This window comes from Camellia sinensis, chromosome 9, assembly GCF_055761805.1.
Source record: "Camellia sinensis isolate YWXY chromosome 9, ASM5576180v1, whole genome shotgun sequence".
Taxonomy (NCBI): Eukaryota; Viridiplantae; Streptophyta; class Magnoliopsida; order Ericales; family Theaceae; genus Camellia; species Camellia sinensis.
The window spans coordinates 38,265,594-38,292,060 of record NC_138969.1 but is presented as its reverse complement, the minus strand read 5'-3'; the positions used below and the strand labels follow the sequence as shown (position 1 = coordinate 38,292,060).

Genomic DNA, 26,467 nt, shown 5'->3' with positions numbered 1-26,467 from the left:
TAAATTCATTTTGTCTGTGATTAAATCAGATCCCCAATTTTAATCGGTTGATTAAGTCTGTCGTCTTGCGTAAGCTTGACATTTTGTCCTAACTGCTGATTCTCCTAACTATTTACTCATACAGCAAACAATACGAGAAATCATTTGAGAGCATATAAAGTTTTCATTCATAAATTGGGCGCTAGCAGCGGACATTTTACATATGAAAATCCAAAAAAGACGGACGTCAACTAACAAAAAGCATGCATTGCAATTAAGTAAAGCCTAACAAAACTAGAATGTCACCCAAATCAAGTCTCAGGATCAGATTCAAGCGGCTCAATGTCCACTTGCTCATATGGAATTGGCATGGCCAATGTAACTCCAGCGGCAACAAGGGCTTTGAGCCAGCAGTGTCTGAATCCCCGATTCTCAAATTTGGGGACTTCTTCTACGTAGTCATTAAAAGCGGCACTCTTCCCAGCCTCGAACGCTACGGAAGCCTCAGATTCAGCTTTTTCCTTGTCCTGCTTCAACCCTTCTAACGCGGCCTCCATTTTCGCAAGCGCCTCCTTGGCTAACTTAAGCAATTCCTCGCTTGCGTTTGCCCTCTCCTCTGCGTCAGACCTGAGTTGATTGGTAGTCCTGGCCCTTTCCTTCTCAGCCTCCGCCCGTGCACTTTCCATTACGGCCCTCATCGCCTCAAACTTCGCCCTGCTCCTTTGGCCGTCAACTTCCGATTGCAAACGGCCAATCCTCTCAACAACGTCACGCTGGCGTCGGCCTAATTCAGTGATCCTACCAATTGTCTGCAAAACAAAGGATCGTCACATTCCAAAAAACATCGAATGCAAACCAAAAGATCATCACATTCCAAGGATACACTTACCAAAAAGGCCGACTGAGCAACTACTGCTACCGTTGCCAAGTCTGGCTCGGCCCGAAAGGTCGCCATGTCAGCCGGCAAGGAGACCGCGGCAGCCAAGCTCAATGCCATAGTGGGATCTTTCAAAGCTGATGCTTCAGAGGAGATCGGCATGTTTTTTTATCTTTGGTTCAATGATGAAAGGAGCAATCACAGTCGACTCCTCCAAGTGTGGCCGTTTATCAACAGGGCCGTCTTCAGAGCCGTCCTTGTCCTCGACGTTTCTTTTTTTGCCTCAATCCTCCGAAATCAGCAGCTCTTCTGTAATCGGGCGCTCGACATCCTTTTCTGTCTCGACAATGACAACCTAGACCGATTCCTCTACAACAATATGTTGAACAGATTTAGTCGAGACAAATCTGGAACGGATGGCCTTGGCCATTTTTCGGGTAGCCATGCGTTCGACATTCCTCTTCTGTGCCATTTGCGTAAGATTTTCCCCAGCCATATCTTCAGAGTAATCGCCGAGAAGGTCTCCCAAGCTCAAAAAAATATCTTCGAAGGCATCCCCTCGGCCTGATGTAGACGGAGGGTCAGAATAGTTCAATCCGGCTTCCTCAAAGGGCAAATCAGTCGCGTCGTCAACTTCTGCGGCAGTGGATTTGGCAAGGGCGTAACAGTGCCGAATGGCAGGAATACCTAAATTGGTCCTAAGACGACGATTTAGTTCTACGATCCCCATTATGATACGAAAGAAATTGACGTTGGGCTGGGAGGGGATCAAACCCCAGTATCTAAGAACGGCCCTCAAAAGTGGGTGAAGAGAAAAGCGGACTCCGCCCTCAACAATTGATAAGAGAGGAAAGACGATTGTGCTCTCATTTTCCCTCTGCATATCAGTGATGCTGTCTGCCAAAAGTGATAGATGGACGTCATCAGGGATGGAGAAATGGCGTCGAAAGCCAGAGATTCGATCCGCCGAAAGGAGCTCTTTCAGATGTTTTGCCATTCTTTTTAAGCCAAACCCAAGGATTAGGGAAAGTTAAATGCCAATAAGGAAGCGGGATAAAAAATGAAGGAGAAGAAGACTTACAGGGGATAGAACGAAAAACGAGTTGTAGAAACTGCGAAGAGATAGAGTTGCACTGGAGGGCGAGCAAGATATCTTTTGAATATTCAAGACATGCACTAGAAGAGGCAATTTCAAATCATATTAAATGGAAGCAGTGTACGAAGGGGCGGGAAAGCGTTACGATGACTAAGGAGCATATGCACATTCTGACACACATTAGGAAGAGGGTTAACCGCCGAATTTTTTGACTTCTCAGGTTAAAAGCCAAACACGCCGACTAACTGATGATAGTAGGGTGTTTAGGGGGCAATTGTGGGGGCTGGATAATTAGAAGAATCAGAAGCGTACTCTAGAAGACAGATATTACTCGGCTCTTTTCTGCACGATCAGGAAGCCGAATAAAACAGATAAACCGAGTAGATACTGAACTATGGAGCCGAGTAAATAAAAAGATAATGAGTGAAAAGTGGACCTGGCCCCGAGGCCCAGGGAACGAGTATAAATAAAGGAACAACAGACTAAGAAGGGCAGATGAGAATTGTTGTGCTTAACTTAGAATATAAGTAATCTTGAGAGTTGAGACTGACTTGTCCATCGGAGTGCTAATTCCGACACCCCCGACCAGAATGTTTATTCTTTTTCAGGTGACTATCAGCGGATCACGAGCGTCCCCCAAGATCAGAAGAGTATTTCCAAACCACTTCTCCACACAACTAAATTTTTAGTAGGCTTGAATGAATAAATGCTCTTTGATTCCTTAGCTATACATTATGTGAATTGTTAGATAAAAATGGGTTGAATGGTTTTCATTATTATGAGTCTATCAATTAGATTGCTACTCTTGAGACAAAACTCAATGCACTAATCCTTTGAAAACCCCTCATATGTATGGTATATATATCAACGATAAGTAAGTATTTGATTAGTGGTGCCCCCCCTCAACACCTAAGGCTTTAAAGTAACGGGGTTAGCTTGTCATGCAAAATCCTTACATTTCCTTATATCTAACACACTTTTTGGCTTATTTGCTATTTGAATTTTTCTTCAATGTGGTGATTTGATTTTATGAGATATTTATTATTGTAGTTAAAAAACTTATAAATGTTTCTCATAGGATTCTTATACAGATTGTTTTTGCTTTATAATTGGGGTTTTTGCTATATTTTGAAGTTTCAAAAATTTTTAGTACAAGTTTAATCATAGATGACAATGGAATGTGAATTTGGGAAATTGCTGGTTAAGGCTAATTTTTGTGGGTTGTTGGTTGAAGCTAATTTTGTTTCTTGAGAATGTAAGGGATGAAATTCTGATTGAATGACAATGGAATGGGAATTTGGGAAATTGCTTCATGCCATATGACTTACAATGACATAAAGACATGATGATATAAAGAAATTGGCATGGCATGGCATGGCATGGCATGAGAATCAGGGAATCTGTAACATAATATTGATTAAAAAAAAAACATTTTTTGGCAGAGAATTGAACTGACGGAATGCAATTCGGACCCGTAGCTTGGGAGTTAAAGCCGAAAGCGCCTTAAACTTAGTCGAAAAAGGACGTTCTAGGGGTGAAAATTCAAAACAGCCCCCGTACCATCGTGTGGCTCTCACGGACAGCTTCCCTATGACAAATAGGACTTTTGACAACTGACAGAATGTAATTCGGAATTGTAGGTTGGGGGTTAGAGCCGAATACGTGCTAAATTTAGTCGAAAAAGGGCATTCCGGGGGTGAAAATTCACAACAGCCCTCGAACTACCATGTGGCTCTCATGGACAGCTTCCCCTTGACAAATAGGACCTATGAAAACTAATGGAATGTAATTCGAACCTGTAGGTTGGGAGTTAGACCTGAAAACACTTGAAACTTAGTTGAAAAAGGGCGTTCCGGGGGCTAAAACTCAAAGCAGCCCCCAAACCATCGTGTGGCTCTTACGAACAGCTTTCCCATGACAAATAGGACTTGTGACAACTGACGAAATGTAATTCGGGCTTGTAGGTTGGAAGTTAGAGCCAAATATGCCTTAAACTTAGTCGAAAAAGAGCGTTTCGGGGGCAAAAATTCAAAACAGCCCCCGAACCACTGTGTGGATCACACAGAAAGTTTTTTCATGACAAATAGGACTTATGAGAACTGACAGAATGTAATTCAGACTCATAGGTTGAGAGTTAGAGCCCAATACGCCTTAAACTTAGTCAAAAAAGGGCGTTTCGAGGGCAAAAATTGAAAATAGCCTCCGAACCACTGTGTAACTCTCACAGACATCTTCCTTGTGATGAATAGGACCTATGCCAATAGACGGAATGTAATTAGCATGTGTAGGTTGGGAGTTAGAGTTGAAAACGCCTTAAACTTAATCGAAAAAGGGCGTTAAGAGGGCAAAAATGCGAAACAACCCCTGAACCACCGCACGGATATCACGGCCACCTTCCTTGTCACAAATAAAACATGTAACAACAGACAGAATGTAATTAGAACACATAGTTTGGGAGTTAGAGCCAAAAACGCATTAAACTTAACCGAAAAAGGGCGTTAAGGGGGTGAAAATGAGAATCAGCCCCCGATCCACTGTACAGATGTCATGGCCACCTGCCTTGTGACAAATAGGACATGTGACAATAGACGGACTGTAATTACCAAGTGTAGGTTTGGAGTTAGAGCCAAAAACGCCTTAAACTTAACCGAAAAAGGGCGTTAAGGGGGCAAAAATGTGAAACAGCTTCCGAACTAGTGTACAAATATTACGACCACCTTCCACATGGAAAATAGGACCTGTGACAGCAGACGAAATGTAATTAGCACGTTTACGTTGGGAGTTAGAGCCAAAAACACCCTAAACTTAACCGAAAAATGGCATTAAGGGGGCCAAAATGCGAAACAACTTCCTAACCAATATATAGATGTCACGACCATCTTGCCTGTGGAAAATAGGACCTGTGACAGTAGACGACATGTAATTAGCACATTTAGGTTGGGAGTTAGAGCCGAAAACTCCTTAAAGTTAATCGAAAAAGGGCGTTAAGGGGGTGAAAATGCAAATCTGCCTCCGAACCACCGTACGGATGTCACGACCACCTTCCCCATGAAAAATAGGACCTGTGACAATGAACAGAATGTAGTTAGCACGTGTAGGTTGGGAGTTAGAGCCAAAAACACCTTAAACTTAACCGAAAAAGGGCGTTAAGGAGGCGAAGATGCGAAATAGCTTCCAAACCACCATAGGGATGTCACGACCACCTTCCCCATGGAAAATAGGACCTGTGATAATAGATGGAATGTAATTAGCATGTTTAGGTTGGGAGTTAGAGCCGAAAACGCCTTAAACTTAACCGAAAGAGGGCGTTAAGGGGGCAAAAATGCGAATCAGCCCCCGAACCACTGTACGGATATCACAGCCACCTTCCCTGTGACAAATAGGACCTGTGAAAATAGACAGAATGTAATTAGCATGTGTAGGTTGGGAGTTAGAGCCAAAAATGCCTTAAACTTAACCGAAAAAAGGGCGTTAACGGGGCGAAAATGCGAAACAGCTTCCAAACTAGCATACAGATGTCATAGCCACCTTCCCCGTGGCAAATAGGACCTCTGATAGCAGATAGAATGTAATCAGCACGTTTAGGTTGGGAGTTAAAGCCAAAAACGCCTTAAACTTAACCGAAAAAGGGCGTTAAGGGGGCAAAAATGTGAATCAGCCTCTGAACCACCGTACGGATGTTACGGTCACCTTCGCCGTGACAAATAGGACCTTTGAAAATAGATGGAATGTAATTAGCACGTGTAGGTTGAGAGTTAGAGCTAAAAATGCCTTAAGCTTAACTGAAAAAGGGCGTTAAGGGAGCGAAAAATTGAAACAGCCCTGGAACCACCGTAGGGATGTCACAGCCAGCTTTCTTGTGACGTATAGGACTTGTAACAACAGACAGAATGTCATTAGAACACGTAGTTTGGGAGTTAGAGTCGGAAAGGACTTAAACTTATTCAAAAAAGGGAGAGTTTGACATCCAATAAATGTTCAACATTTTCATTGTAAATGATGCCATTGTTTCATCGTACACGGTGGTCATTTGGGTGGTAAACGTATTAAGAAAGCATGATATGGTTATGGTGATAACCCCGTAGATTACTCAATCAATTTACTTTGATTAGGAAAATGAGAATGAAGAAGAGTTAAAATAAATTTACCACCAAAACATTCTACTCATAAAAATTTATTTTATGATGAGGTATGCTCCTAAAAATTGTATTATTTGTAAATTGAAATCAAGTTTGAAATAAATCTTTCATGATACATACATATGATTGTATTTCAAAAAAATATTTTTATAGATTGTTCTACCTTAAATGCATGTTATTACAACATTTTTCCTACGTTTTTCTGAATTGATATTTTGTAATGGATGCAATTGTTTTTTTTTTTTTTTTTTTTTGTTTTGTTTTGTTTTTTTTATAAATGGCTTTTGGCGTGGACTTGTGGAGAGTCTACATTTTTGTTTATGGAGGACACTTGACACTTTTGTATAATCCTGCTAACTATGTCTTCCTCTTCTTTTGTGAAAGTATTTTTTGTATACGAAGGGCTTTGATTTTTGTATGATTCTATATTTTGTATGGAATTATTATTTTAGTTTGGATAATAGTTGGTTTGTATGGACTTTGACATTTAAAGTTATTCATTTTTTGTATACGGATGCAGATTGTGGAATGATTGATAGTATATGTATTATTTTGTTTACATACGTATTACAGGTTGTATGGAATATAGACAGGTTGTGGAGAAATTATAATTTTGTGATAAAACATAAGATCATGTTTTTGGTGACTAAATAATTAGTAGCTAAAAAGAAATTGAGAAAATAGTTTGGCCGACTAAAAATTTTGTAGCAAAAAATAAAAAAATAAAAAATTCAAACATTTGGCGACTAAAAGCTTTGTAGCGAAAAAAAAAAATCAAACATTTGACAACCAAAAGTTTTGTAGTAAAAAAAAAAAATCAAACATTTGACAATTAAAAGTTTTGTAGCAAAAAAAAAAAAAATCAAACATTTGGCGACTAAAATATTTCATAGCTAAAAACAAAAGCTAAAGAATAAAAAAAACTTTCGCCTACTAAAAATTTAGTAGCCAAAAACGTAACTTTTTATCGACTAAAATATTAGTAGCCAAAACACAAACTATTTGCCGACTAAAATTTTAGTAGCCAAAAACATAACACTTTAGGCGACTAAACCTTTAGTAGCCAAAAACACAACACTTTTGCCAACTAAAACATTAGTAGCCAAAATAAAAACTATTTGCCGACTAAAATTTTAGTAGCAAAAAACATAACACTTTAGGCAACTAAACTTCTAGTAGCTGAAAATGTGCAATTTAATTTTATTTCCAACCTTTTGACAACTAAGAATTTAGTCAGCAATTGAATACATTTGGCTACTAAAATAATTTTAGTCACCAATTACCTTTCCCGACAATTCTTCAGCGACTAATGTTGCGACCAAATAATTTAGTTGCTAAAAGCCATTGGCGACTAAAAATTGACTTTTGACGACTAAACATTTAGTCGCCAAAAGTGAAAATTCTTGTAGTGCAAACACCAAAATCAACCATTTTAACATAACACAAGCTCATATTTAATCCCATAACCATTTCCAATACATTCATTCGAAAATCCCTATTTTGATTTTAAACCAAAACTCTAGGTTTGTTCAAAATCACCTCAACTCCCAATATTTCTTACACATCAACAAATAATTAAGCTAAAACTCATAGAAGAGTGTAGAAAAAATAAGAGATGGAAAGACTTCAAAAGCACTGAAACCAAGTTCCAATAAGATCAAAATGGAGCTCTTAAGACGCACTACCTTTTTAACAAAGGTTCCCAGGTAGAGAACCTAATGGATCTAGATGAAAAAGTAGAGAGAATATGAGTTCTAGAGAGAGAAACTCAAGATCTAGGGTTTTGAAATGTTTTAGAGAGTGGAAGAGATGAAAAGGTGATGTAAAATATGGTTGTTATGAACAGATATACGTACAATTCGCTCAAGCGCAAGATTTGATGCTCAAGCATCAGTCACAATAAGCTATTCTACTCGAGTGTAAGAAGTGACACTCGAGCACAGAATGTACACTCCCAGTAGTTTTGCAGACAACATAACAACGCTTGAGGGCAAGAAAGGCCGCTTGAGCTGAGTCTGCTCGAGCGCAGAAAGATCTGCTCGAGCATAGAATACACTCTCCTAGTAGTTTTGCAGACCTGCAAAAATATTGAGAGTTCACAAAGCCTGCTCGAGTGCAAGAAGTGCTGCTCGAGCAGAGGAGTAAAATTCCAGGAAACAAGGGTTTGGAAACTAAATAACCGACCTGTTCCAAACGCAACCACAACAATCCAATAGCCAAATTTAAGGGGATACAAGGGAAACAAGATGTGAAACAACCGCTTTTTACTTAGCTGTTAATATTATGATTAATTTGAATTATGTATTTATTTGTGCATTATATGCTTATTTATGTGTTCTGTGCATTATGTTTGTTGATAGATATGTTTATTTATGAAAAAGACCTGTCTGATTCGTTAAATTATAAGGCTACAAATTAAATAATCAATTAGGTGGTTAGAGCCTAATTCACCTTAATTAGATGAAGTGGGGAATAATTAACTTAGGTTATGGTAAGAAATAATTTAATTTAAGTGGGTATAAATTAATTTAATTGAAACCAAGTAACTTAACATTATATATATATATATATATGTTTGTTTGGTCTCAAGAGAGGTGAGAGAAATATAATCTGAGAGAGAGTTCTAGAGAGCAAGAAGAGAAGGGAGGAAGGTAAAGGAGAAGAGGAGAATTACAAACAATTTCATCCAATTAGCCCATCAAGATAAGAGTTCTTCCTAATCTCTTGTATGAGAATGAATTTTCATCTTGAACTCATGGAATTGAGGAAGAGAGTACGAAGTTGGTTAGTATAAGTTGTGCTAGAACCCTAATAGGAGGGATTCTTCCATATTTTAGCTTGAATTACTTGGTTTTGCATGATTCTAAGCTAGATTTCCACGGTTTTGTTGAAAAAATAGAATTTCCATATGCATAGGTGTTGTTTTCTCTTTAACCTTGAAATTGTTTATGAGATTGTAGAACTTGAGTTTGAATTTAAGGTTCTATTCATGAATTGAGCATGGGAATTGCTTGTACACTATGTTTGTTAATTTTTTGGCCTTAAATTTGATTGACTTTGGGTTTGATTTTGAGGAATTCGGAACCCAAAAAATAGAGCAGAAATTTGGTTCTAGAACACCTAGAACCGCACGTACGGCTGGGGAGCCCGCACGTATGGGAAGCATTGGCGCACGTACGGCGGGTAGGCTCGCACGTGCGGATAACAGGGGAGGTGCTGGGGGCTTTCTGCATAAAAAACACTTGTTGACACACGTGCAGAGAGGGTCCCACACGTGCGGCTATTTGGTAGCCTTGGTTTCACTTTTCTATGTCATTTACCTCACTATCGGACCTCCGTTAACGTGATTTACACCCGTAATTGATGCTCATTTGCATTGCATAAGAATTTAACGAGAGTGAAAGGCATTTAGATCAATCAATTCCAAAGTAATGAAACTAATAAGTTGATTGTATGGCAAATTAAGTATGCTACGCTTATATCAGTTTGTGTAGGTCAAATGCCACGTTCCAATCACTTACACCACGGAACCAACTGTGAGTAACACCGATGTAAAGATATATTTAATTTAAAATACTTATTTCCAGCTTTATAATTATGCTTTGCCCTGATATGTTTTTCTACATTGAATGATGATTCTACTTCTACTTACACTGTATATCGTGGCATTCTTAGCATTTGTTTATGCGATTACAGAGATCTCTGCCAGTTCCAATTCATGGAATTCCTGTTTACCATAATGATGGCCATCACATCTGATCTTCGGTCTTTGTGACCGCCTGTTCGGTCTTCTAGACCGCTTGTATTCATTGCTTTTGGATGTACCACGTAATACATTATGCTTTCTGTTTGTAGTAACAACCTGCACTATATGTAATTTGCTTTACATTATGATCATCATTCAGAACCCCCTTACACAGTTGTTATTCACTGGGGGGGACGTAACTGACGATCTTGCCTCCGTTTTGGTCAAGCTTCCTTTTGCGCCTCTCGTCGAGGTTCCCATCTGTCAGAGCACTGGTTGACCTAGTGATTACCTCTTTTGGTACCTCCTACACATGTTGTGATCGGTCGTCATTGGTGTTATAGTTGTTGGTGATGGGAATGACTTATCTCTTTTGGTTGTGTTGTAACTATAAGAAATTTGTAATACTTGGGTGTACATGTGCATATATTTATATATGGCTACGCTTTTGTTTCATGTAAGGTCACAGCTCCTTGGACGTATTACTTTCTTATATAATAGCTTCCGCTAGCCCCGTTCATTTGCCTTGTTCAATTAGGCCTTCGGTAATCGCGGATTACTGGCCGGTTACGACACTAAATCTATAGGGGTGTGTTTGGGTCATGACAAGAGGTGAACAACAATATGAAACTATGAAACCTGAGTCCGGGATACAACAAGGGTCGGGTCAAAACTGGAATCGCTATAGATGCCTATGTATGCTTCTTGTTGTCCTCCTCCCTAAGCTTCTGGCTGATAGTAAGGTTGTTACGTGACATGATCTTGCACCTTCTGAGGCCTAACTTAATTAAATGGTCTGTGCCTTTGGTCTGCCATACGATAATGGCTTACTGTAGGCCTATCAAATGCAAAATTATCATACATTTGTGGCCTTGGTTGCCCCCCAAGTCTTGGTCCTAAGTCATTTCCTCATCTCTGTGTATTCAAACACAGGATTTACAGTCATACCCTCTTCATATCTTTCTTGAAGTATAGGAGGTTTGTAGAATGACACGTGTTCATTTATAGTTGTATGTTTTTGAGGCGTTATAGAAGGACCATAGTGTACCTTGTTTACCTGAGTCTCCTCTACAACTTTTCTTGACTGGCTGGGCTTAATATTGGCTTTCTCAAACAAAGCCAACATGTCATCAACTATCACCTGGTTTTCATGTGCAGACATGGAACCAATTGTCTGTTGAGTGTGCAGCAGAAGAGCCCTCATTGGGTCTACAAGAGGACAACTTGTTTGGTCACAAAGGCCACATTCTGGCCATTCCCTTGGCCTACTTCTTGTCCAGCCATTGAATGGCCATCATCGATGTTGTCTTTAACTCTTTCAAACTCACCATCAAGTTCCTCTCCATCAACAACCCTTTTCCCAGGGTCTTCAAGATCTCATGTTGTTTCTCTTTAGCCATCACTTCAAATTAGACAGGTCCCACTGGGCGTGCCAAAATATGTTAGCAAAAATCTGGTTTGGGTCAAATCGACAGAGGAGATTCAATAGGGAAACCAGTTTTCACAAACAACAATACAATTAGGCAATATGGTTGGTGTCCTATGCCTTGACAGTTTTAAGGACTTCTTTGGAGGTTGTAATGTAAACAAACAAGTTCAAACAAACTAAAATTCGATTGATAACACTTAAACTTGTCACTTAATTACAAGAATCAAATTACAAGTTCAAATAGCGTTACAATTGACATGGCCAATTTGGGTTACAAACACTACTCCTAGACTTCACATGAGTTGTGAATTTGGTTGAAAGTCATTTTCTTATTCAAATTTCCAGCTTTTATATAGTTTTACTGGCCATGCCATGCTACCACGTGTCCATTTGCTGCCTTCCCACATCTACCTATGATCTGCAATTACTGCAACTTCCTTTAGCCCTCTTTCTTCTTGAAGTTGCTATGTGTTACGCCCTCAATCTTCTTTCTTGGGCCACTAACTTAATGCCCTTGACTCTTAGATCTCTGCTGCACATGGTTATACCCTTGTTGACAAGAGATTTAAGTTTATGGCACCAACGCTTTCAGAGAAATTTTCCAGATTCATATTTAAGTCTTGTATATGCAATGGGGCCTCCACATATAGTTGTACTTGAGTCAAGTCCATGACAATTGGAAATCTTTGTTTTCAATAGGGTTAAATTATACAAAATTTTTAAGTACGTGATTTGTTTCAGTTTAATATTTTTAATTTTTATAATTTTTTTTATTTATTATTATTTTGGAGTGCCTTCCCAAATCATTAACATGAGGAGGTGTATTTTTAGAATTTTATTACAAAATGTAATGAAATCGAAAGATTGTGGACCAAAATACATCAAAATACATACTTTGGAGACCAAAATGAAAAGGTGTATATTTTGGGGACGGAAATGCAACCAAATTCATACTTTGAAGAACAGTGTATTTTGCCGTTTTTGATTTTGTTTAAACTTCATGTAAAATTATGAAAACACTCTTCCTCCAGTTATTATTGATTTTTGATGGAGTTAAAGTTAGTTGTTAAAATGTAACAAATTGTATACTTTAAAGACTAAAATTAAAAATCTAAAATGGAACCATTAGTGCAATTAATGTATTTTAAAAAGTACTGTATGACCCAAAATCATTTAATCATTTCTACTCTCATAAGAGCTGGAAAATCAGTTGGGAAGGTGTCCATTTAAGGCTCAACTGCTCGAAAGTTTAGAACTGCCAGCAATTCCAATAAATAAACACCAACATTCACAAATTGCACCATCTCTCTCTCTCCCCATTTTCATTTGGCCATGAGTGTTCTTTTCCTACTCGCCTTTTGTTTCATTAGGACAGTTTCAAGTTCAACAAGTACACAAAGGTATGACTCAATTTACAGCTTTGGTGACTCTCTTGCTGACACAGGGAATTTCCTTCTTTCTGGTGCCCTTGCATTTCCTGTCATAGGCAAACTCCCTTATGGTGAGACATTCTTTCGACAAGCAACTGGCCGGTGCTCAAACGGACGCCTCGTGATCGACTTCGTTGGTACCCCCTTCTCTCTATCATCTTCCTATAATATTATTTTAATTAATAGTATCGGGATACATATTAGTATCCAATAATATTAACTGATATTTAAAATCTTGCCTTGTAATTACAACATAATTTGTTTTTAATAATGCTCTACACGGGTGACATGTTCAGCTATGAAATTTGGTTATGAAATTGTACTTTCAAAATGCAGCTGAGGCATATGGTTTACCATATGTACCCCCTTACCTAGCACTTGGCAAAGGACAAACATCCAAACATGGAGTGAACTTTGCAGTTGCTGGAGCCACTGCACTTGATGCTAAAGTTTTCTATGACAAAGGCATTGGACACATCATGTGGACAAATGATTCACTTAGTGTACAACTTGGCTGGTTCAAGAAGCTCAAGTCTACCCTTTGCAACTCTAAACAAGGTAATAACAAATAAATTTTGTTTTTGGGGTGGGTGAGGTAAATTGCACTAACCTCCCTCCAGTAATGAAGAAATTACACTCACTCCCCTTCAATAACAAGCAAGGTTCTAAATCGCGGTATCGGGTAACGTAACGGTATCGATCGCGGAGTATCGGTATCGGTAGTATCGATCGGTACGTATCGGGAATCGGGTGTCGCGGTGGTGAAATTTTAAAAATCATTTCAAAGGTTTTTCAACTTTTTCTTTCCCGTACCGGTCCGAACCGGTGAGTATCGGCCCGTCGCGGCTTGTGTAACGGCTTGTGTAACGCTTACAGGCCGATACGTACCGGGACTCGGCCGATACTCCTGCGATTTTTAATCTCAGTGGTATATCGGCCTGTATCCGTCGCGGCACTCCATTTTTCCGATACGTATCGGCCGATACGTAGCGTATCGGCCGATATTTAGAACTATGATAACAAGTGTTAATGGAGATGACAGTATAATAAATTAAAATTTTAGAGAAAAAAATTTGGAAACAAAATAACATTTAGAGGCAAAATATTTTAGTTGCCAATAGTGTCATTTTTTAGCCGACAAAATTGAACATTTAGTGATAAATTATTATCTTTTTTGGAATCAAAATTTTTATCTAAAAAAATAAATCCTTTTGGCACAAAATAGTTGTCTCAAAAAATATATTTATTAGCGACATTTCAAAATTTTCACTAAATTTTTTTTTTTTTTTTAAAAACTTCTGAGATGAATTTTTAGCGACGCCTCTCATGACAACAGGAATTGATTTTCAAATGTTTTTCTTAACAATTTTTTTCATAAAAAAAAAAAGAGGCTTGATCCCTAAAACTGTTTTATGCTATACTATGATAAAATTATTATACTACCACCTTTCTTTTTGCGTAATGAATTTATTTAATTACCATAATTCTTCAAATAGTTAAATTATTTATACATAGAATATGAGTGCACGGATGTTGGTGATATTCTTGGATATAAGGATAACGAAGGTAAAATAGGAGTTTTAGTTGATATCATCATATTTTTCATCCGTTTGACTTACGTATTGCTAACTGTTTGGGTCAAAATGATGGAATTTATATGTCAATGGATCATGATCTAATTATGCTACGGGTAAACTATCAACAAGTCATAATAGTTTGATTTAATTCCCATTATATTATATTGAAAATAAATTTTAGTAAAATTGTCGTTAAAAATATTTTTGTGATGATTTTTTTTGCATATCGCTAAAAATTGAAAATTAGTGATTTTTTTTGCTACGATTTTTATAAATTGTCACCAAAACTTACAATTAGTAAAGTTTTTCTGTGATAAATTTTTCAAACTGTCGCTGAAAGTTGAAAATTATTGACTTTTTATGTGACTATTTTTTTAAATTGTCGTTAAAACTTATAATTAGTGGCTTTTTTTGTGACAAAATTTTCAAACTGTCACTGAAAATTAACAATTAATAACATTTTTTTAATAGTGTTTGATAAAAAATATCATTAATTATTACATGACCTATTGGATAATAAGTTTATTTATTAGAACTTACACATAAATTCCGTTATGGTAAAATTGTGAAGTTAACTATAATTAATTCATTGCTCGCGAAATGTCAGTATTATTTATTCAATTTTTTTGGTTTAATGATTAGTTCAAAAAGATGAACAAAAAGGAGAAAAACTGACAAGACTCGAACTACGTAAAGAAATTAACAATTACTAATTTATTTATTTTGTGTTTGGATAATAGATTTTAGAAAATAAAAGAAAAATTAAACTTATATTTTATTCATATTTCTTTTATTTTTTACTTTCTTTATTTAAAATTTTATATAAATTTATAATCTGAATACAGTCATAATGTTATTTATTGTATACATCTATCTCACATGAGCCTTACCTAGATGGGTGTCTTATTTAATTTGGTCCCCAGAGTGTGACAACTACTTCAAGAAATCGTTATTTTTGATGGGTGAGATTGGTGGAAATGATTATAACTATGCATTCTTTGTCGGTGGAAGCATTGAACAGCTTCGAGCTCTTGTACCCATTGTTGTTGATGCAATTGTTGCTGCCACAAGTGTAAGTCACGTTACAACATTTTTATTTGATTTTTTTTTTTATAATTACAATAATTAAAATTTCTAAATTCAAGTCATGTTTCAATGTAATTATCTCATCACTTATTTTATTTGAATAGAAAGTGTTCATGTGAGCAGTCTACTCAAATTTGAAATAATACTGTGATGGGAGGATTATATTAAAATATAAGTTGATCTCTAATGACTTAATAATTACGATTAAGATATGAAAGTATTCACTCAAAAAAAAAAAAAATGAAAGATCAAAATAAAATTCAAATAAAAATTTGACAGTGAAAAATGTAATTTACCCTTTACATTATTACAATACCATTTGATAAAATTTTTGAAAGGATTTTTCATACAATTGAATGACATTTTAGTTAAAAAGGGAACAAGTCCCTTCAAATGGTGTTCATATATACCTTGTAAACTAGTCTTTTATATCGCGTTTGAATTTTGAATTCAGATTAGTCAAGTTGTCTGATCTAACATTCAGAGAAATATTTTTTAAAATTTTTTTTTTGATCTTATCGATTTTTAATTGGTAGATGGTGATAGAGGAAGGTGCCACGGAATTGGTCGTGCCGGGAAATTTGCCGATCGGGTGCTCCGCGGTGTACCTAACTTTGTTTCAAAGTCCTAACAAAGCAAACTATGATCAAAATGGGTGTTTGAAAGCACACAATGCTTTCTCAAAGTATCACAATGCTCAACTAAAACTTGCTCTCGAGAAATTAAGGCAAAAGTACCCGCACACGAAAATCATTTATGCTGACTATTACGGGGCCGCTAAGCGATTAGTTCACGTGCCTCTGCATCATGGTGAGTTTTTTTCTCAAAAATTAACATCAATTAATTGCAATTTACAAATAAAACATTATTTAAGACATCAATGCACTCAAATCTGTTATCATTTAAGTAAAGGAAATCATGTTTTTTTGGCTATGGTTTAATTCAAGATTGGAAGGTCCATTAATGTCCTCATAATTGTGAGTCTGAGTGAGTTAGATGCTTAAATGAGATTCACTATTGTGAAGCCTCTGTACTTGTACTTACATTAGGTTTCATTTGTCAATTATATATTTTAGTTAAAAAATTAAAAAGTTATTGTAAGTTGTCACATTACTCTCTCTACTTTTCTGCATATTTTTTTTATTATGAAAAACTAAAAAATTACTAAAATAACATATTCTCAAATGAGGCCTAAATCCTAACAATTGCAACAATTGAAACCAAAAACAGTTTTACTTCAAAATACAGGAGACTTTAATGCAACATAAAGAAGACTTTCTCCTAAATTCAATATGGTTTTTGTTAACATCTGCCTTCACGGCCTATGTTAAGAAGATATTAAATGAATATATTTATTTCAATTTGTACGGAAAATAACACAACATTAAAAACTGTCTTAACTATTTTTTTTTTTAAATTTTAATTTTATATTTATAATGAAACTAAAATACCCCTTTTGCTATGCACCTTTCTCCTCCCTTATTTTTATATATCTATTCACTTTCCTTCAAATTTAATGTTTTATGTTATTTAAATTTGGACGGGTTCCTTAGGGAAATTGTTAAAATAAAAAAAAAAAAGTGATTTTTTTTTAAACATAAAATAATATTTAAAAATTTAAATATATATTTATATTTATTTTTGTTAAACTAATTTATAAATTTTTAAAAATAAATTCTAAATACAAATTCTAAAAATTAAAATCAAATAAAAATATACTAAGATTTTTCCAACAATGCCTTCATAACTATTGGTAGGGTTCTCACACAATATTAGGATCGGTTTGAAAAAAAATAAAAACCAAAAAATATATATACATATATATATATATATATGTAAGATCATTTTTATTTTTAGTTTATTTTATTTTATCACATTATGTAGTAGTAGTTAAAAGAAAGAAAGAAAATGTCTTATGAAAACAGGGGTATTTATGTCCCTATGAAAAAAAAAAAAAAAAACTAGTCAAAAATATCCTAATTAATTTCCCTTCTACCTTTACATTTTCCATGCAAGTGGAGGGAGTTAATAATCATTTATTGTTTTCTTAACATGTGTTCTTAGGGCATATGTTAATGGAAGCGGGGCCACTACTGTGCCCCTTCCCTTCTGTGTTCCTGTTGTACCTAAAACGGCACAGTTTCATCTTCCTCGTTTTATTTTTATTATTTTTATATTTTAGAGTTTAAAGTTTAGGGTTTAATTCTTAATTTTTTTTTTTTTAATTTTAGGATTTAGGGATAAATTTTTTTTTTTATTTTAGGGTTTACGGTTTAGGATTTAATTCTTAAAATTTATTTATTTTTTTGTTTTAGGGTTTAGGGTTTAGGGTTTAATTCTTAAAATTTATTTATTTTTATTTTAGGGTTTAGGATTTAATTTTTAAAATTTATTTTTTTTTTATTTTAGGGTTTAGGTTTAATTCTTAAAATTTATTTTTTTTATTTTAGGGTTTAGGATTTAATTCTTAAAATTTATTTATTTATTTTTAATTTTAGGATTTAGGGTTTAGGTTTAATTGTTAAAATTTATTTATTTTTATTTTAGGGTTTAGGTTTAAGGTAAAGTGTTATTTATCATGCCAAAAAATATAGTGAAAACATGAAGGAAAAAAAAAAGAGGGGGGGGTGTGAAGCTGTGCTGTTTTATGACACAGCAGGAACACAGTAGGGAGGGGGCACAGCAGTGACCCCGTTTCCTATGTTAGCAAGATCCATTAAATATTTAAGGGAAGGGGGGGAGTTAGCAAGCACCAAGGATCCTCTAGAGTGAAATTTTCCTAAAGTTTCCTAGAGTGCTATATTGTGTGGTTGAGATTTACTGGCAAGTCACATCAGAAAAATTGATGTGACTTGCCAGTAAATCTCAACCACACAATGTAGCACTCTAAGAAACTTTAGGAAAAAATCACTCTAGAGGATCCTTGCCCGTTAGCAGGATCCATTAAATATTTAAGGGAAGGGAGGAGTTGCAAGGACGTTTTTGAAATAAAGAAAAAAATGAGGGGCATACAAAAATTTTCATAGGGACAAATAAAAAAGCTTTTGTCAATGTGGAGCCTCTATACCTGTACTTAACTAAGTCAAAGCATTGCAACAAAGTTTCCGTAGATTTCTTTTTTATTTTTTTTTTCCGAAATAAAATATTTTCGGTTAAAACAAACTGAACGTAATAACAATAATAAGGTGTTTATGCAGGATTTTCGAGTGGGGTAGTGAGGGCTTGTTGTGGAGGAGGTGGACCTTACAATTTCAACAATTCAGCAAGGTGTGGTCACACTGGCTCTACAGTTTGTGACAGTCCTTCAACTTATGCTAATTGGGATGGAGTTCACTTAACCGAGTCGGCTTATCGATACATTGCTATGGGTTTGATTAATGGTCCTTTTACTTCACCATCCCTAGAGTCCTCGCCCCTTTGAGACAACACTTCTAAAAAATAATTGCTACCATTGCAACAAATAAGTGCATACTTGAATCAATGATTGCTCAAATTGTAGTACAAAACTTGATTGAAAACCACCAAAAGTTGCAATGGATTTTCATTTTCCATGTTTTGTCTATCCAAGAACACACATTTGTGCCTTCAAATCATGTGCCAGACATGGAGCCATTTAATTACATTTACCACTCACACTTTCATTAAAATATCATTTTTATTTTTAATTGTGATAGTCAATCCTTAAACTTTAAGTCAAGTTTTAATGTCAAATGAAATATAGCAAAATTTTGATACAAGGGTTAGAGCTGCAAAGTGCAATTAACTCTCTCTTGTCCCTAAACTTATTCTTTTTTTTTTTCTTTTTTTTTTTTGAGTGAAAAACAATTTCTAACGGAAAATATTTTTAACGAAAAACTTTTTATTTATTTATTTATTTTATATCTGGTGATGGCAAAAAGAAGGTTGAGGTGGCATGGTAGCAATGATGATGACTACAGTGATAGTGATGGTGACGGTGGCTGTGGTGTGGTAGAGGTGAGAATGGCCAGTATGGTAATATTGGTTAGAGTTTAGTCTGAAAATGTTTTCTACTTTTTAAAAGTGAAAAATATTTTTTGTCAAATTAAGCTTATTTTCCGTTAAGCATGAAAAAAAATTCTATTAATTTTTATTTTCCATTATATCAAATGCCAAAAAATAAGGAAAATATTTTTTGAAAAAACTGATTATGCATTTGATAAAATTTTCTCAACTTTTGTGTTCCTTTGAAACCTTAGATACTCAGATTCATTTAAAACCTTGAAACTGAAACTGAAACTGAAATTAAATTATATGGATTAAACTGTTCAACTTAAAATAATAAGAATTAAAATGAAATTTAAATCAACTTACAAGATTGGAAAATATAATTTGCCCAAGTTTAAATTACTAGTGATATTTTACGTAATTCTTTGTATCGTAATATACTAGATATCACATATATTCTAAACCAAACTCCATAAATCTAACAAACAAAAAAGCAAAAGAGGGGAGAAAATTGAAGAAGTAGAAGCACACCAAATTGCAAGTCCCAATTGGGCCAACAAGAACACCAGCCGTAGTGCTATATAAATGAACAATTTTTTGAAAAACAAATTAAATTCTTAATATGATACTTGAATGGTTCTGATCATTTAATTTTAGTAGATTTCATTTAGTTTGTTAATTTTTTTTTTTTTTATTTGTGTTGTATTTACCTAAAACATTCCATAGTAATTTATCAATTTCATCAATGACTACTTGAATTAGACCTATCTTCGTAGAGTAAGGCCTTGTTTCGAATTAAACATTTTAGTCAAAAAAGTTAAAAAATCACTATAAATTATCACATCACTCTCTTTATTTTTTTACACATATTTTCATAAAAAATCAAAAAATTATTAAAATAGCCTTTTTCCAAACAAGACCTAAATGTAAATAATGCATCAACCATTTTATGAGAAAAAAGGATCACAACTCCTAAGCTTGAAAACAAGTATCAGTTAATTACTTGGTTTTGATTAGGCATGATTTGCATTTTTAGTAATTTTTTTAAATTTTTTTTATCCTTTTTAAGTGATTATTATTATTATTATTATTATTATTATTTTTTATTTTTTATTTTTTATAAAAAAAGTTTCAAAACGATTTACGCTTTTATTTTCTACTCGGATCAAAAAAGGAAAAAGAATTAAAATTTTTTTTTTATTAAAAACAAAAACAATGCCAAAACAATCACCTTTTTTTTAGTGTGGCTTTTATTGATTTTTTTTTTTTTGTTGAGAAAATATCATTTTGCCTCTCAAATTATTATGCGAAAATTAATTTGGCACCCAAATTTTGCATTATTTTAATTTGACCTTTAAACTTTTTAAAATTTGATCAATTTACCCCTGCCATCTATTTCCGTCTACAATCAAATGGATTTTCCTTACGTGACACCAAATTTCATTTAGAATTTCATTTTACCCCTCAAACTACATCGTAAAAATCAATTAGCCTCTCAAATATTAATTTCTTTTAAACATTTAATTAATCACTTTATTTGGATCCAATTTTTTGAAAATTGAGTGTTTTTTTTTTCTGTATCCTTTTTTTTTTCACTGATTTTTTTCTAACATTTTAAATAATTTTTTTAGTTTGTAGATACACTTAGTACAATATTTATGATTTTTTTTTATAAAAAAAATCCATTAAATACGTCAACTATAAAAAAATTATAAAAATTCAATACATTTTTTGTATTATTGTATATTTATTGATTTTTTAAATATTTTTGTACAAATATTTATTTTTTAGGTACATCTAGGTTAGGTGTATCTAAAAAGTGAAAAAATTTGGGGTAAATTATGGAAATGGTTTCTGTAGTTTATACGATATGTTAATTTGGTCTCTGTTATTTTAATTTGTTCGATTTTACCCCTTAATTTTGCATACTGTGTGTCATATTGGTCTAATAAATAATGACCGCTATGTTTGGTGGACGGAAAGTCGTCACGTGCTTAAATGATGTGACAATTTGGTTTTTATAGTTTACACAATGTGTCAATTTGATTTCTGTTATTTTAATTTGCTCAATTTTGACAGTGACCAAATTGACATATCGTGTAAACTATAGAGACCAAATTGCCACATCATTTGAGTTTTCGCTCACTAAACCTAATGGTCATTATGACACAATTCGTTAAATTAATGGGCAAAATCGAACACTTCAAAACAACAGTGATCAAATTAATACATTGTATAAACTACAGTGACCATTTGCATAATTTACACAAAAAATTGCTTAAAATATTAAGAAAATTCACAAAAAACAAAAAAACACAAAAAAATAAAATAAACTCAATTTTTAAAAATTGAATTCAGAAAATTGGAACTAAACAAAAATTTTCATCTCAAAAATGAAAAAAATTAAATTTGAAATAAAAAAACTGAGTATTAGTCTTGTTAAGTATTCTTTAGACTACAATTTTAAAATTTTTTTATCCACTCAATTTTAAAATTACAATTATCAATTAATTCTATTGAAATTAATTTGGAAAATAAAGTAGTCACAATTGGTTGCACGCACACACGAGTAGCCAAGAAATTTTAGACTCAATTATTTTTTTCAGGATCGATTCGAGATAATTTGAGATTTAAAGAGATAATTCTAAATGATGATTTATATATATATATATATATTTTATTATTTTTTGGCAAAGTATATTATTTAAAATTAAAAAAATATTAAACTTATTTCTTAAACTCATGTTATTTTTTAAAAAATATATTTTAAAAATACGGCTAAATTTGACTTATAAAAAGCCTTCCCAAAACAATGTGTATAGGAAATAATTTTAAATTATTTGAATTTGGAATATCTGTTTGAAAATACTATGAAAAAAAAAAGAAAAAAAAAACCTTCATAGTTTATACATTCAACCAAGTGTAACTTCTTATTATTATGAATAAAAAAAGAAGGTATATGGCATTATATTATTATTATGAGTTAATTTTACTTTTCATCCTTATAATTCGATTCAAATTTCACTTTAGTAGTTTTGATTTGATCAAATTAATCTTTACAATTTTAAGTTCAATTTCAATTTACACATAAAAAGAAAAAAAAAATACTACTATAGATGTTTTTCTTGATAGAATTATTAATTATAAATTCTATCGATGAAAATCTTCGATTTGTTTGATTACCCAGCTACCTTTTAAAAATAAAGTATTTTCAAACAGTTTGAACCGTGGAAAGACGAAAATTGTTGAGCTAATCGAAGTGGAACAATTCTCTGAGTAAAATCTTTGAATTTAATTTTAAATACAATAATGGAAGCAACACACAATAATATATATTAGGGAAATTTAGCTATAAACTCCCTTTATCTTCCTTTCATTGTTAAAAGGATTAAGAAAAAAATTATACTTCCTAAGCCCCTTATAATTATAAAGTCTTGCATAAAGGACACAATTTATTATTTAAATATTTTATATGACTATTATACCCTCAGCTTTTGCATATATAATCAGCTTCGTCATCAACTGTATCATAATCACCATAGTCGTGTCTTCGAAGCTTCAGCAGAAGGTCGGCGACACCATAGTCGTGTCTTCCAAGCTTCAGCAGATCAATTTCATTGAAACAATAACACTAGCAGATCATTAGAATCAATCAGACAAAGAATATAGCAGTTTCGATTACTAGAAATAGTTCGACATTGAAGGACCCAATCCTCATCTTCCAAGCAATTGTGAGGCAACAGATCACAAGGAGTATCGCGTTTTCTTCTTCATTTGACGAGATAACTTCCTGGATCTCTTTTGGCTTCGCTACTTGATACAAATGAAATTCATAAAAAACGTAAGAGACGTGATCCATAAGTTTTCGTTGTAATGTTATATAATATTTTCCTCCATTTTCTCAGCACACAAATGGAATCGATCTCTAATATTTGTGTGTATGAGTGTTGTAATGTTATATATATATATATATATATATATATATTTGTGTGTATGAGTATTGTTGAACACATGTATTCTTTTCATTGAGATTTGTGATTGTTGATCGAGTTTTAGAAGTTTTTCTTCTCAATTAGATATGTTGATTTGTTGATTAATTTGTTTTGTTTTTGTTTGTTTGTTTGTTTGTTTGTTTGTTTGTTTTTTTTTTTTTTTTTTTGATTTATTTTTGTTGTTTTTGATCTAATTTCATTCTGTTGCACTGTTTTTTGTTTCAGATAATGAAAGTAAAATTTTACTCTGGTTCTATTGCTCTGTTTTTTGTTTGAGAGAATTAGAGTAAAATTTTACTCTGGTGTTAGAATGACAGTAAAATTTTACTGTCAAGAGGTGGTCATTGCCAAATACTTCAGCCGCCACAAACACTGCCTTCGCTTTTTTACTTTTGTACAGAGTAACATTTTACTTTTAGTTTCAGAGTCTCACAGTTTACTTGTTTTTCGAAGTAAAATTTTACTTTTATATAGAGTAAAATTTTACTTTTATGTAGAATCTAACATTTTACTAGTTTTTCAGAGTAAAATTTTACTTTTATACAGAGTAAAATTTTACTTTTAGCTTCAGAGTCTCACAGTTTACTCGTTTTTCAGAGTAAAATTTTACTTTTGTGTAGAGTCTAACATTTTACTAGTTTTTCAGAGTAAAATTTTACTTTTAGCTTCAGAGTCTCATAGTTTACTCTTATTCAGAGTAAAATTTTACTTTTATACAGAGAGTAAATTTTACTCTGAAATACACAGTGAAGATGGCTTAATAGGAGAGCTGATAGATATGAGGGTAATATAGTAAAAGAAATAAGTTTTAAAATATTAGGGGGTATTGAAAGTACTTATATAATTCTTGTCCTTTTGAAAGACAAATTAGATAGTGAGGGAGCTATCACCAAATCCCTCTATATATTATATATAGGCAGGGGCGAGTTAGAATTACAGTATTGGAGGAGTCAAAAGTAAGATATCAGACGGTTGGATTAAGTCTAATTTAGACGACTGAAATCAGCAAATAGTTATTAAAATTAAGTTAAAAAATAATTATAAAAATATATTCCGTGAACATAAATTTAAGTGATTTACCACTAGAAAATGCAAATGAGAAGTAATATCACGTTGTTCATCCAGTATATGAATGGTAATTAATTACATATCGCACTACATACATGAAATTATAAAATTATCACGTACTAATTGTTAGGTTTTTGTTATTGACAATCCCATTTGACAAAATTCATATCAGTTGTAATTTTATTTGGTCTTTTATTTAAGTGATGCTATGAGTATTTAAATGCGTGAATTGTGCCTATGCAGAGGAGTTTATGATCTTAATCCTATCATGTTGGGAATTGAGCTGGGAGTTGTGTTTTTGCAACACTTCCTGCGCTCGAGCGTAGATCTGTGTTCTGAAACACGCGTTTTGGTCAGTCCGCTCGAGTGGTCATTCTTGTACTCGAGTGGAGATCGCGATTCTGTTTTCTATAAATCTGCGATTAATTCAGTTTCTAGGGTACGGTTTCCTGATATTCTTCTTAGGTATTAGGGTTTTCATCTGGAGCTTCTTTGTTTGTTTCCTTTGATATCTGTAAGATTTTAATCATGAATTGAGTGGATTATATCAAAGGGTTTGTTTAGTTTGTTTTATTCAAAAAAGAGAGAGTTGTTCTTCGATGGATTTCGTGGAATTTGGACCTAAAGCTTTGGTGGATTTCGGAGTGACTCATCGTCGTAGATTTGACATCAGCGTTATGGATTCAACACTGGGCAAGATAATTCCGAAGTGAAGACGGGGCTGGAAGTGGCACATAGGGGTCGGTTCGATTCGGGCGTGGATTCGCTAGGTAATTGAAAGTACACTTTTGTAATTCCTTTGTATCTTCCTAGTGGAGTGTTTTGTGGCTTTGACCCGTGGTTTTTTATCACAATTGGAGGCGCTCTAATTGTGATTTTTTCATGTTAAAATCGTTGTGTCGATTTATCTTGATTGTTTGATTGAGATTGTTATTTACCGCTTAAAATTGACAAATAATTACAAATCTATATCTTTGGGATTTTTAGATTTTTCACTAATGAATAAAACATAAAATTACTTGGTTTTTATTTTTATTTTTTAAGGAATTAAAACGAGTAAAATTATGGTATGTACTTTTAAAATGCATACTGTATGCTGTTTCAAAACTACACTACAATGATTTGTAACAAAATCGCAATAGTTAATAACATTTTTCACCATAATAGTATGTAATATTTTAATATTCATAGCATAATCATAATAGTTCGCTATATAAGAGTGTCTCAAACACTTTTTCAGATTTGGAATCAAATTTAAATTTGATGAAACACGTTTAATTTTTCTCCTCAAACCCTGACATCAAGTCTATATCAAATGAGGGAAAAAAATGAAAGTTTCATCAAATTGAGAGAGGCTTCATTGTTCATCAAACTTTTAAAGAGGGCCGTTGTGCTTCATCATACACTAGACGACCAGTAGTTACTTGCAAAGTTGCCATTGCTTTGCCCATTTCCGATAAACTCCCGGACATCCTCCCGGTCGTCCTCCCGATCGACGGGTTGTTTGATGAAAATTGAAAATTTAGTGTTGAAACGCTTAGTATCAGATGAAGTTTTTAATCCAAATCTTTACCCAATTTTGATGAGAAAAAAAAGAGAGTAAGCGTTGAAGATGCTCTAACCATAATAATTTGTAGCTAATTTTTTGTTTTGTTTTGTGGTGCATCCATTCGAAACGTAATTATAATGATTTGTATTAACACTACAAATATTCATAACCATTCCACAAAATATAATATATAAGCAAAAAAACAAGAAGTGAAGGGGGAAACGGGGCAAATACAATTAAAGTAACATATGAAGTATATAAATTGTCACGACCCGAACCCGCCCCCATGGGTTGAGGACGTAATCGGCCAGTAATCCTAGGATTACCTACGGCCTCAAACCAAAACGGACCTAACACATCAGAGTAAAGGGGCCAAAAGGGAAGCAAAATTTAAAACTTTATCCATAGAGCTGTGCTTACATGGCACATCAAAACAAACCATACATATGTACGTTAATAACTCACAACAGAAACATAGCGACATAGGTTCTGTACAGACAGGATCATCCAAAACTAAGTCAACCCATAAAAACT

At 33.7% G+C, this 26,467-nt stretch overlaps 1 protein-coding gene across 1 annotated transcript; it reads left to right on the top strand.

The window, feature by feature from the left end:
• The first annotated feature begins 12,544 nt into the window (after positions 1–12,544).
• On the top strand, positions 12,545–18,909 carry LOC114294968 (GDSL esterase/lipase At5g45910). Its single transcript, XM_028239159.2, has 5 exons — positions 12,545–12,832; positions 13,032–13,253; positions 15,196–15,344; positions 15,895–16,168; positions 18,556–18,909. The coding sequence occupies exons 1-5, from the start codon at positions 12,598–12,600 to the stop codon at positions 18,777–18,779; spliced, it is 1,104 nt and encodes a 367-aa protein (XP_028094960.2). The 5' UTR covers positions 12,545–12,597; the 3' UTR covers positions 18,780–18,909.
• The last annotated feature ends 7,558 nt before the right edge of the window (positions 18,910–26,467 follow it).